At 47.8% G+C, this 13081-nt stretch overlaps 1 protein-coding gene and 1 long non-coding RNA gene across 3 annotated transcripts in view; one reads left to right on the forward strand and one right to left on the reverse strand.

Moving 5' to 3' along the window:
- On the reverse strand, window positions 1-1520 carry LOC133440570 (uncharacterized). Its single transcript, XR_009782360.1, has 3 exons — window positions 911-1520; window positions 728-783; window positions 1-124 (listed from the first exon to the last, which is right to left on the reverse strand). It is a non-coding gene; the product is annotated as an uncharacterized LOC133440570 (long non-coding RNA).
- Window positions 1079-13081, forward strand: part of LOC133440541 (CREB-regulated transcription coactivator 2-like) — a 46563-nt gene continuing 34560 nt past the window's right edge. For both annotated transcript variants that reach the window (XM_061717834.1, XM_061717835.1), the window contains exon 1: window positions 1079-1330. In XM_061717834.1, the coding sequence (XP_061573818.1) occupies window positions 1097-1330 (234 nt within the window). In that variant the 5' untranslated portion in view covers window positions 1079-1096. The remainder of the gene's footprint in view (window positions 1331-13081) is intronic.

Consider the following 13081-nt stretch of genomic DNA (forward strand, 5'->3'; position numbering starts at 1 on the left):
TTTTAAATCAATATTCAATGATGGTGATGGGGAAACAGTGCTGATTTTGCAGGCGGGAGTGAGACCTCCTCCGGTCCCTGGAAACCCCGCGGAGTGAGACCTCCTCCGGTCCGGACCACGACCCCTGCAAGAAAGAAAGAGAGACCGACAGACAGAAAGAAAATGAAAGAAGGGTTATTTTTTTTTAGATATATTTATTGAGGGCAATGAAAATAATAAGATTTATAATAACAATAGAAATATCAATATTTTCCCCTTTTTTTAATAAAAAATAATAAAAAATAAAACAATAAATAATAAATAAAGAAAAATAAAAAATAAAACAAAATAATGAAAAAAAAAAAAATAAAAAAAAGGGTTATTATACTTTTTTTAAATCAATATTCAATGTTTCTGGTCCCCTGGAAACCCAGCGGAGAAAGAAAGAAAGAAACCAACAAACAAAAAAAAGAAATAAAGGAAGAAAAAGAAAGAAAGAAAGAAAGAAAGAAAGAAAGAAAGAAAGAAAGAAAGAAAGAAGAAAGAAAGAAAGAAAGAAAAGAAAGAAAAGAAAGAAAGAAAGAAAGAAAGAAAGAAAGAAAGAAAGAGAGAAAATATTTTCCCCTTTTTTAATTAAAAATTAAAACTAAAATAAATAAGAAATAAAATAAATACAATTTTTAAAAATTAAAAGATTTTTTTCTTATTAAAAAAACTGTTATTATCCTTTTTTTGAATCAATATTAACTTATTCCGGTCCCTGGAAACCCCGCGGGGTGAGACCTCCTCCAGTTCATGGAAACCCTGCAGAGAAAGAAAGAAAGAAAGATTTTCCCCTTTTTTTAAATTAAAAATTAAAAACTAAAATAAATAAATAAAATAAAAAAAAATTTAAACGATTTTTTTCTTATTAAAAAAACTGTTATTATACTTTTTTTAAATCAACATTTAATTGTTCCGGTCCCTGGAAACCCCGCGGAGTGAGACCTCCTCCGGTCCCTGGAAACCCCGCGGCGTGAGACCTCCTCCGGTCCCTGGAAACCCCGCGGAGTGAGACCTCCTCCTCGCCCCCGCCCGTCTCTGCAGACGGTTCCACTACGTCACGTCGGTCCTAAACATGTCTGCTTCGGGTTCAGGAGGAGGCTGCGGACCGGGACCTGGTCCTGGGCCGGGGCCGGGGCCCGGCACGGGTCCCGGCCCCGGCCCAGGACCAGGCCCCGGCCCCGGGTCCGGCTCCGGGGCCTCCAACCCCCGCAAGTTCAGCGAGAAGATCGCGCTGCACACGCAGCGGCAGGCGGAGGAGGAGACGGCGGCCTTCCAGGAGGTGATGATGGACATCAGCTCCACCCGGGTGAGACTGGCCCCTGGAGGGGTGGGGGGAGACCCCGGGGCCCCTGGAGGGCGAGGGGGGAGACCCCGGGGACCCGTGGAGGAGTTACCGGGGGACCCCGGGGGGGACCGGCTACGGGGCCGCCGGCCCCGGCCCGCAGGGGCTCCGGGGCGGCGGAGAGAGCGCTCACTTCCGCCCGTTAGCAGCGGTTAGCTCCGGCAGGCTAACGGGCTTGTTTACCGGGACACGTGACGTCACGGCGGACCGTGACGTCACGCTTCCTGGAACCTGGACTAGAACTGGTCTGGACCTGGTTCCAGGTGGGCTCAGCAGAACCGATCTGGGACCAGTTCTGGTTCTTAGACCAGTTCTGCTGTGGTTGATGTTGCTGGAGGTTTAAATGTTGATGCACTTTAGTACGTTTGTTTTCCTCTCTAACCTGGTTCTGAAGATCCTGGTTCTGGTTCTGGTCCTGGTTCTGGTCCTGGTTCTGATCCTGGTTCTGATCCTGATCCGGTTCTGATCCTGTTTCTGGCTCTAGTTTTGAGGTTCAGGTCCAGGAGCCTCATTTATAAAGCTTGCTTGCGCACGAAAAGGGTCTGAAAGATGCGCAAGCACCTTCTACGCAAAGGCTGGGATTTAAAATGAAAAAACGAACTAACCGAAAAATGTTCGTATCTTTACACCAACCCTGACCCTCCCGTAGGAACTTACTTAAGATCTGGGGAACTGGCGATGCAGGTGGTGAAATGAAGCCAGATTCATGTCATACTCTTAATAATGTCATCACATATTACAACATATATCAGACTTAAAATAAAATAGCGCTGGTCGTGTCCCTCTGTGTGTGAAGCTCAGCGTCAGTCAGGACTCTCAGCTGCTGCTGGAGCTGCAGCCGCGGTGAGTGGGCTCGCCACCCGTCCCTTGAAATACGGAATTGTTACGTAATTGGGAATTAAAATTCATATAAAAACAGTTTATTCCGTATTTCACAATCGTCCCATGCACGTCTGTCACACATGCACACACTAGTTAAGCCTAATTATGCCTAAATAATGGTTCCACGTTAAATCGACGCAGAGCCTACGCCGTAGGGTTACGCGGCGACGCGCCCTGTACGGTGCGCGGACCGCGTAACCTACGGCGTAGGCTCTGCGTCAATTTAACGCGGAACCATAAATCAGTCTTGAGCAGCACTGAGGAGAGGAGGGGGAGCGGGACCGTCCCGTCTTCACACAGTGTCTTGATGATTTGTAATTACAGACTAAGCCTACCGTTAGTTCTTAAACTGTAAAAAAAAGGGGGGTGGAGAGAGACAAAAGCATGAGTTTGAAAAGTGGGGGGACATGTCCCCCCTGTCCCCAGTGGAAATTGTGCCCTTGCGCCTCACTGCGTTTTATTTTCACTTGCTTTATTTTATACTATTTATATACTATTTATACTTTTACTGTGACCCCCAAATAATGTGGTTTTCCTGCCCTCCACCTCATCCACAACATCTACATCTCAGTCTCCGTGAAATTTAGTGGCACGGTGGCTCGACATGTTCATTCATCCTGACGCCAAACAGGCTGCAGGTGGTGCTGCACATGCTCAGCAGGTTCATTCATATGCAAATACATACCATTTATGGTATGAAGTGGGCGTATAGAGGGCGGGATATGAGGCGGATTCACCTGCGCAACCTTCCAGCTGGACTGATTTATAAAGAGAACATGGCGTGCAAGTGTGCGTGCACGCGGTTTTATTGATCCAGATTTTTTTTTGCGCCCGCCATTTTCGGCTTTTGGGTTTACGTGCACTTTTAGTATGAATCCTACACACTCTTTTATAAATGAGGCCCCTGGTCCTGATCCTGGTTCTGGTTCTGCTCCTGGTCCTGGTTCTGATTCGGTTGATCCTGATCCTGGTCCTGGTTCTGATCCTGGTCCTGGTTCTGGTTCAGCTGCTTGAGGTCCGGTTGTTGCTGCTCCAGAACTCTGTTACCGAGACGACGGAGGAGGAAACTGTTCATATTTATATTTGTATTTGTTGACGTCATTATATTTTTAATGTTTTGTCACTTAAATGGTTCTGGTTTAAATATGAACATTTACAAACATTTAAATATTAGACAAAGACACAAACAGCAGTTTTTTTAATGAAGGACCTGAATCCATTGAGATGCTGGACTTAAAAAGTCTGAATTACAACAATCCTGAAAGATGAGGGACAACATTCCTCCACTGACGTAAAACACTGGTTATTAAGGCTTGATTACAGTTGTTTCTGCTAAAGGCCCAACCAGTTACTAGGTTTTATCACTTTTTCACACATGTAGGTTTGGATTCTTCTTCCCCCTTAATAATAAAAACCTAAAACCTGTTGTCCTATTTGGACTTTGTAAGGACCTGTCCCAATACTCCCCCCTACCCCTCGTTTTCATCCCTTCCCCTAAATGTTGCGTGTTCCCGTGAGGGTAGTGGTTCCCATTTCCTCTCTCCACCTAGGGGGAGTGGAGAAAACTAGTGTAGTGGCTGAATCTGTCCCTACTTCTTTCGTCCACCCCTTCTTTCGTCCATCCCTTCTTTCGTCCATCACCTCGTTCGTCCACCCCTTCTTTCGTCCATCCCTTCTTTCGTCCATCCCTTCTTTCGTCCATCCCTTCTTTCGTCCATCCCTTCTTTCGTCCACCCCTTCTTTCGTCCATCCCTTCTTTCGTCCACCCCCTCGTTCGTCCACCCCTTCTTTCGTCCACCCCTTCTTTCGTCCACCCCTTCTTTCGCCCATCCCTTCTTTCGCCCATCCCTTCTTTCGTCCACCCCTTCTTTCGTCCACCTCCTCTTTCGTCCACCCCTCGTTCGTCCATCCCCTCGTTCGTCCACCCCTTCTTTCGTCCACCCCTTCTTTCGTCCATCCCTTCTTTCGTCCACCCCCTCGTTCGTCCACCCCTTCTTTCGTCCACCCCTTCTTTCGTCCACCCCTTCTTTCGTCCACCCCTTCTTTCGCCCATCCCTTCTTTCGCCCATCCCTTCTTTCGTCCACCCCTTCTTTCGTCCACCTCCTCTTTCTTCCACCCCCTCGTTCGTCTACCCCTTCTTTCGTCCACGCCCTCTTTAGAGCCGGACACGCCCCCTTTAGAGCCGGACATGCCCCTCTAGAGGCGGCCACGCCCCCTTTAGAGGCGGTAACGCCTCCTTTAGAACTGGCCACGCCCCCTTTAGAGCTGGCCACGCCCGCCTCAGCACAACAGGGTCTGCGGTGTAGAAACGTTGTAAACGTCATCTGATCAGCTTTGGACTATAATTTTGAGAACTCCGATTAAAACTGATGGGGGCGTCATCGGCTGAACCCATCGATTGATCGATGGGTTGATTGATTGATCAGTTGATTGATCGGTGCATCTCTGACCCTAAACACTGCGTAGAGGCTTGTTCTCCAGCAGCTGGAGTTGGTTACCGTAGCAACGGCTCTCCTCTGTGATGCATCCATTCGTCCACCCCCTCTTTTCGTCCCCCCTTCTTTCGTCCATCCCCTTGTTCGTCCACCCCTTCTTTAGTCCATCCCTTCATTCGTCCACCCCTTCTTTCGTGCACCGCTTCTTTCGTGCACCGCTTCTTTCGTGCACCGCTTCTTTTGTCCATCCCTTCTTTCGTCCATCCCCTCGTTCGTCCACCCCCTCGTTCGTCCACCCCTTCTTTCGTCCACCCCTTCATCCGTCCATCCCCTCGTTCATCCATCCCCTCGTTTGTCCATCCCCTCATTCGTCCACCCCTTCTTTCGTCCACCCCTTCATCCGTCCATCCCCTCGTTCATCCACCCCTTCTTTCGTCCACCCCTTCATCCGTCCATCCCCTCGTTCATCCATCCCCTCGTTCATCCACCCCTTCTTTCGTCCACCCCTTCATCCGTCCATCCCCTCGTTCATCCATCCCCTCGTTCGTCCATCCCCTCATTCGTCCACCCCTTCTTTCGTCCACCCCTTCGTTCATCCACCCCTTCTTTCGTCCATCCCTTCTTTCGTCCACCCCTTCTTTCGTCCACCCCTTCTTTCGTCCACCCCTACTTTCGTCCACCCCTACTTTCGTCCCCCCTACTTTCGTCCCCCCCTACTTTCATCCCCCCTTCTTTCGTTCACCACTTCTTTAGTCCCCTCCTTCTTTAGTCCACCCCTTCTTTCGTCCATCCCTCCTTTCGTCCACCCCTTCTTTCATCCACCCCTTCTTTCGTCCACCTCTTCTTTCGTCCACCCCTTCTTTCGTCCATCCCTTCTTTAGTCCCCTCCTTCTTTCATCCCCCCTTCTTTCGTCCACCCCTTCTTTCATCCACCCCCTCGTTTGTTCGTCCCCTCCTTCTTTAGTCCCCTCCTTCTTTAGTCCCCTCCTTCTTTCGTCCACCCCTTCTTTCATCCCCCCTTCTTTCGCCCACCCCTTCTTTCGTCCACCCCTTCTTTCGTCCACCCCTTCTTTCGTCCACCCCTTCTTTCGTCCACCCCTACTTTCGCCCCCCCCTTCTTTCATCCCCCCTTCTTTCGTTCACCACTTCTTTAGTCCCCTCCTTCTTTAGTCCACCCCTTCTTTCGTCCACCCCTTCCTTCGTCCACCCCTTCTTTCATCCCCCCTTCTTTCATCCCCCCTTCTTTCGTCCACCTCTTCTTTCGTCCACCCCTTCTTTCGTCCATCCCTTCTTTAGTCCCCTCCTTCTTTCATCCCCCCTTCTTTCGTCCACCCCTTCTTTCATCCACCCCCTCGTTTGTTCGTCCCCTCCTTCTTTAGTCCCCTCCTTCTTTAGTCCCCTCCTTCTTTAGTCCCCTCCTTCTTTCGTCCACCCCTTCTTTCATCCCCCCTTCTTTCGCCCACCCCTTCTTTCGTCCACCCCTTCTTTCATCCACCCCTACTTTCGCCCCCCCCTTCTTTCATCCCCCCTTCTTTCGTTCACCACTTCTTTAGTCCCCTCCTTCTTTAGTCCACCCCTTCTTTCGTCCACCCCTTCCTTCGTCCACCCCTTCTTTCATCCCCCCTTCTTTCATCCCCCCTTCTTTCATCCCCCCTTCTTTCGTCCACCCCTTCTTTCGTCCATCCCTTCTTTAGTCCCCTCCTTCTTTCATCCCCCCTTCTTTCGTCCACCCCTTCTTTCATCCACCCCCTCGTTTGTTCGTCCCCTCCTTCTTTAGTCCCCTTCTTCTTTAGTCCCCTCCTTCTTTCGTCCACCCCTTCTTTCGTCCCTTCTTTCGTCCACCCCTTCTTTCATCCAATCCCTCGTTCCTCCACCCTCCGGTGGTTGAGGTCCAGACCTCCACCAGAACTCCTGAATCATCTCTCCGGTCGGTTTCCTTGAAAGAAATGATTAATCTCCCTGGAGAAATCATTGTTATCTGAGGAATGATTGTTTTCTAGACGTGCCGTGTTTTTAAATCCCGCCCCCGTCCTGTCGCGGTTGGCTCGGAGTGTTCTGGACCGGTGTGAACCGGTACCAGGCCTGGTTAGACCTTCATAGGGAGATCAGGGGTCAGAGGTCACCGGAGGACGTCACGCTGCTGTTTTTCAGTCTCCAGGACAGTTTTACCTCCAGAGGGAGCTGTTAAAAGCAGTTAAAAGCAGCTAAAAGCTGCTAAAAGCAGCTAAAAGCTGCTAAAAGCCGGGCTCCCAGACCGACGGGAAGAACTGGGAATGACCAGAACACGTGAAACCCTGGAAAGTAATTTGATTACTGTAATGGTTTCCCATAAACTCTTCTGATGTCATAAGTTTAGGAATAACCGCCGATGTTCCTAAACTGGAAACACACCAGCTATTATTATCCTGGGGGCAGGGCTCCAGACTAACTTTTTCACAGGTAGCACTGGTGCCACCTAGCTTTTCATTTAGTAGCACCAAAACAAATTAGGTAGCACCATATTTTTCACTGCTAACATTAGTTACATTATTAAGCATTAATTAACTGTTTACAGATTAACAATCATTATGTATAGGAAACACATATAGCCTACAGTTAGGCTAATTAATGTGATGAGTTAGTTAATAAATTAAAAGTTGGATAATATAATTTATATAAATGCTTAGTAATGTTAATGTACTAACTAATGTTAGGCTAATTAAGGTGACTTTATGGTAAAGTGCATTTTTGCAGCAATATCGCTGCAGAACCAAGAAAATGCTACATTTAGTCTGGGCTACCTCACCCATCAGACAATCTAGCAACAAAAATCAATATAACCATTAATATACAGGACTGTCTCAGAAAATTAGAATATTGTGATAAAGTTCTTTATTTTCTGTAATGCAAAAATGTCATACATTCTGGATTCATTAAAAATCAACTGAAATATTGCAAGCCTTTTATTATTTTAATATTGCTGATCATGCTTACAGCTTAAGAAAACTCAAATATCCTATCTCAAAAAATTAGAATATTCTGGGAATCTTAATCCTAAACTGTACGCCATAATCAGCAATATTAAAATAATAAAAGGCTTGCAATATTTCAGTTGATTTGTAATGAATCCAGAATGTATGACATTTTTGTTTTTTTAATTGCATTACAGAAAATAAAAGAACTTTATCACAATATTCTAATTTTCTGAGACAGTCCTGTAAACTTGCTGGCGTGGTTGTGCTTGAACCACTTCTGAATATCCATGGTTACTTTGTGTTAACGGAGCAGCAGAGAGCAGCGTCTTGCTGCTGCAGGAAACTGCGCGCTGGAAGCAAATGAGTGACGGACACTGGCTGATTTATGGTACCGCGTTACAACAACGCAGATCTTACGGCGTAGGATACGCGGGGACGGTGCGTACCTTGCGCGTCGCCGCGTACCCGACGCCGTAGATTTAACGCGGAACCATAAATGAGGCTTAACGCGGACGCATTTATCAGTTTTCTTTTCGTCTTTTCAACTGAGCAAACACATAAACTGAGGGTGCAATGCTGATGCACCCTCGTAGAACCGGGCCTGGGCCTGTCCCTCGTATCTTAACCACGGGAACCGTGCCATTGTTGTTGAAAGCTGTACTTTTTTTTCTTCTCCCCACTCTCCCCCGGGTCTTTCGCCAACCTGTCACTCTCTTCATCAGAAGAAGAAGAATCCGATTCTTGTCGTTCCCTCTGCTAACCATTCTCCTCCTCCTCCACCAGCCTCTGGCACATCTTTCTTCTTAAAATAATCGACTATAGACCGCTTCATACTGCGCTTTGTTTACCTTTTTGAGCGCGCTGCGTGTACGCACGTAACGTGCGCAGACCGTACCAGGTGCAGTCAGACAGAGAGAGAGGAGAAATAGGACTCGCAGTAATGAGCCAGAAAGTAAGATTGTATTATCAACCACTCCATTAATGCACTAACACAGCCGAGTGAAAAAAAAAATATACATATATTTTTTTTTTTCCACTAGTCCTCTTGCAAGTAGCACCGGCGCGACCTCATTAAATTTTAACTCGCACCTTAATAAATTAGGTCGCATATGCGACCTAATAGGTCGCACTCTGGAGCCCTGCCTGGGGGGGGCGGTCCTCTCTCCAGGAAGAGTTTCAGGTCTAGACCCCCGTCTGCGTCCTGCAGGGTCTGGTCCTGCAGGGTCTGGTCCTGCAGGGTCTAGTCCTGCAGGGTCTGGTCCTGCAGGGTCTAGTCCTGCAGGGTCTGGTCCTGCAGGGTCTGGTCCTGCAGGGTCTGGTCCTGCAGGGTCTGGTCCTGCAGGGTCCCGTCAGGTGCGACGAGGGATGTTTTCAGATGCTGCTTGAACCAAATACAGAACAACGAACTGGGCTAAACGCAGCTAAATGTAGTTAAATTCAATTAAATTTAATTCAATTTGATCTATATAGTGTCTATTACCACAAGTGTCTCCAGGATGTTTCCAGAACCATAACATGAACATGAACCCCCGAGCAATTATTACATAAACATAACGTAAACAATGGCAGGTAAAAACTCCCCTAGTGGGAGAAAAACCTTCAGCCAAACAGTTAAAATCAGCTAAATGTTACATGGTGGTGTGACGGTCGTACGTGACATGACGAGTACGTGACGTGGCGGTCGTACGTCAAACGGTCGTACGTGACTGTTATAAGTGACGGTCGTACGTGGCTGTTATAAGTAACGGTCGTACGTGACTGTTATAAGTGACGGTCGTACGTGACTGTTATAAGTGACGGTCGTACGTGGCTGTTATAAGTGACGGTCGTACGTGACTGTTATAAGTGACGGTCGTACGTGGCTGTTATAAGTGACGGTCGTACGTGACTGTTATAAGTGACGGTCGTACGTGACTGTTATAAGTGATGGTCGTACGTGGCTGTTATAAGTGACGGTCGTACGTGACTGTTATAAGTGACGGTCGTACGTGGCTGTTATAAGTGACGGTCGTACGTGACTGTTATAAGTGACGGTCGTACGTGGCTGTTATAAGTGACGGTCGTACGTGACGGTCGTACGTGACTGTTATAAGTGACGGTCGTACGTGACTGTTATAAGTGACGGTCGTACGTGACTGTTATAAGTGACGGTCGTACGTGGCTGTTATAAGTGACGGTCGTACGTGACTGTTATAAGTGACGGTCGTACGTGACTGTTATAAGTGACGGTCGTACGTGGCTGTTATAAGTGACGGTCGTACGTGGCTGTTATAAGTGACGGTCGTACGTGACGGTCGTACGTGGCTGTTATAAGTGACGGTCGTACGTGGCTGTTATAAGTGACGGTCGTACGTGGCTGTTATAAGTGACGGTCGTACGTGACTGTTATAAGTGACGGTCGTACGTGGCTGTTATAAGTGACGGTCGTACGTGACTGTTATAAGTGACGGTCGTACGTGGCTGTTATAAGTGACGGTCGCACGTGACTGTTATAAGTGACGGTCGTACGTGACTGTTATAAGTGACGGTCGTACGTGACTGTTATAAGTGACGGTCGTACGTGACTGTTATAAGTGACGGTCGTACGTGACTGTTATAAGTGACGGTCGTACGTGGCTGTTATAAGTGACGGTCGTACGTGACTGTTATAAGTGACGGTCGTACGTGGCTGTTATAAGTGACGGTCGTACGTGACGGTCGTACGTGACTGTTATAAGTGACGGTCGTACGTGACTGTTATAAGTGACGGTCGTACGTGACTGTTATAAGTGACGGTCGTACGTGGCGGTCGTACGTGACTGTTATAAGTGACGGTCGTACGTGGCGGTCGTACGTGACTGTTATAAGTGACGGTCGTACGTGACTGTTATAAGTGACGGTCGTACGTGGCGGTCGTACGTGACTGTTATAAGTGACGGTCGTACGTGGCGGTCGTACGTGGCTGTTATAAGTGACGGTCGTACGTGGCTGTTATAAGTGACGGTCGTACGTGACTGTTATAAGTGACGGTCGTACGTGACTGTTATAAGTGACGGTCGTACGTCAAACGGTCGTACGTGACTGTTATAAGTGACGGTCGTACGTGACGGTCGTACGTGACTGTTATAAGTGACGGTCGTACGTGACTGTTATAAGTGACGGTCGTACGTGACTGTTATAAGTGACGGTCGTACGTGACTGTTATAAGTGACGGTCGTACGTCAAACGGTCGTACGTGACTGTTATAAGTGACAGTCGTACGTGACGGTCGTACGTGACTGTTATAAGTGACGGTCGTACGTGACGGTCGTACGTGACTGTTATAAGTGACGGTCGTACGTGACTGTTATAAGTGACGGTCGTACGTGACTGTTATAAGTGATGGTCGTACGTGGCTGTTATAAGTGACGGTCGTACGTGACGGTCGTACGTGGCTGTTATAAGTGACGGTCGTACGTGGCTGTTATAAGTGACGGTCGTACGTGACTGTTATAAGTGACGGTCGTACGTGGCTGTTATAAGTGACGGTCGTACGTGACGGTCGTACGTGACTGTTATAAGTGACGGTCGTACGTGACTGTTATAAGTGACGGTCGTACGTGACTGTTATAAGTGACGGTCGTACGTGGCTGTTATAAGTGACGGTCGTACGTGGCGGTCGTACGTGACTGTTATAAGTGACGGTCGTACGTGACTGTTATAAGTGACGGTCGTACGTGGCGGTCGTACGTGACTGTTATAAGTGACGGTCGTACGTGGCGGTCGTACGTGACTGTTATAAGTGACGGTCGTACGTGGCGGTCGTACGTGACTGTTATAAGTGACGGTCGTACGTGGCGGTCGTACGTGGCTGTTATAAGTGACGGTCGTACGTGGCTGTTATAAGTGACGGTCGTACGTGACTGTTATAAGTGACGGTCGTACGTGACTGTTATAAGTGACGGTCGTACGTCAAACGGTCGTACGTGACTGTTATAAGTGACGGTCGTACGTGACGGTCGTACGTGACTGTTATAAGTGACGGTCGTACGTGACTGTTATAAGTGACGGTCGTACGTCAAACGGTCGTACGTGACTGTTATAAGTGACGGTCGTACGTGACGGTCGTACGTGACTGTTATAAGTGACGGTCGTACGTGACTGTTATAAGTGACAGTCGTACGTGACGGTCGTACGTGACTGTTATAAGTGACGGCCGTACGTGACGGTCGTACGTGACTGTTATAAGTGACGGTCGTACGTGACTGTTATAAGTGACGGTCGTACGTGACTGTTATAAGTGACGGTCGTACGTGACTGTCATAAGTGACGGTCGTACGTGGCTGTTATAAGTGACGGTCGTACGTGACTGTTATAAGTGACGGTCGTACGTGGCTGTTATAAGTGACGGTCGTACGTGACTGTTATAAGTGACGGTCGTACGTGGCTGTTATAAGTGACGGTCGTACGTGGCTGTTATAAGTGACGGTCGTACGTGGCTGTTATAAGTGACGGTCGTACGTGGCTGTTATAAGTGACGGTCGTACGTGACTGTTGTAAGTGACGGTCGTACGTGACTGTTATAAGTGACGGTCGTACGTGGCTGTTATAAGTGACGGTCGTATGTGGCTGTTATAAGTGACGGTCGTACGTGACTGTTATAAGTGACGGTCGTACGTGGCTGTTACATACTCGGATGCTAACCTGGTGGTTATATACCCAGATGCTAACCTGGTGGTTATATACCCAGATGCTAACCTGGTGGTTATATACCCGGATGCTAACCTGGTGGTTATATACCCGGATGCTAACCTGGTGGTTATAAACTCGGATGCTAACCTGGTGGTTATAAACTCGGATGCTAACCTGGTGGTTATAAACTCGGATGCTAACCTGGTGGTTATAAACTCGGATGCTAACCTGGTGGTTATAAACTCGGATGCTAACCTGGTGGTTATAAACTCGGATGCTAACCTGGTGGTTATAAACTCGGATGCTAACCTGGTGGTTATAAACTCGGATGCTAACCTGGTGGTTATAAACTCGGATGCTAACCTGGTGGTTATAAACTCGGATGCTAACCTGGTGGTTATAAACTCGGATGCTAACCTGGTGGTTATAAACTCGGATGCTAACCTGGTGGTTATAAACTCGGATGCTAACCTGGTGGTTATAAACTCGGATGCTAACCTGGTGGTTATAAACTTGGATGCTAACCTGGTGGTTATAAACTAGGATGCTAACCTGGTGGTTATAAACTCGGATGCTAACCTGGTGGTTATAAACTTGGATCCTAACCTGGTGGTTATAAACTAGGATGCTAACCTGGTGGTTATAAACTAGGATGCTAACCTGGTGGTTATAAACTAGGATGCTAACCTGGTGGTTATAAACTAGGATGCTAACCTGGTGGTTATATACCCGGATGCTAACCTGGTGGTTATATACCCAGATGCTAACCTGGTGGTTATATACCCGGATGCTA

Source organism: Cololabis saira, chromosome 3 (assembly GCF_033807715.1).
Source record: "Cololabis saira isolate AMF1-May2022 chromosome 3, fColSai1.1, whole genome shotgun sequence".
Classification (NCBI taxonomy): domain Eukaryota; kingdom Metazoa; phylum Chordata; class Actinopteri; order Beloniformes; family Belonidae; genus Cololabis; species Cololabis saira.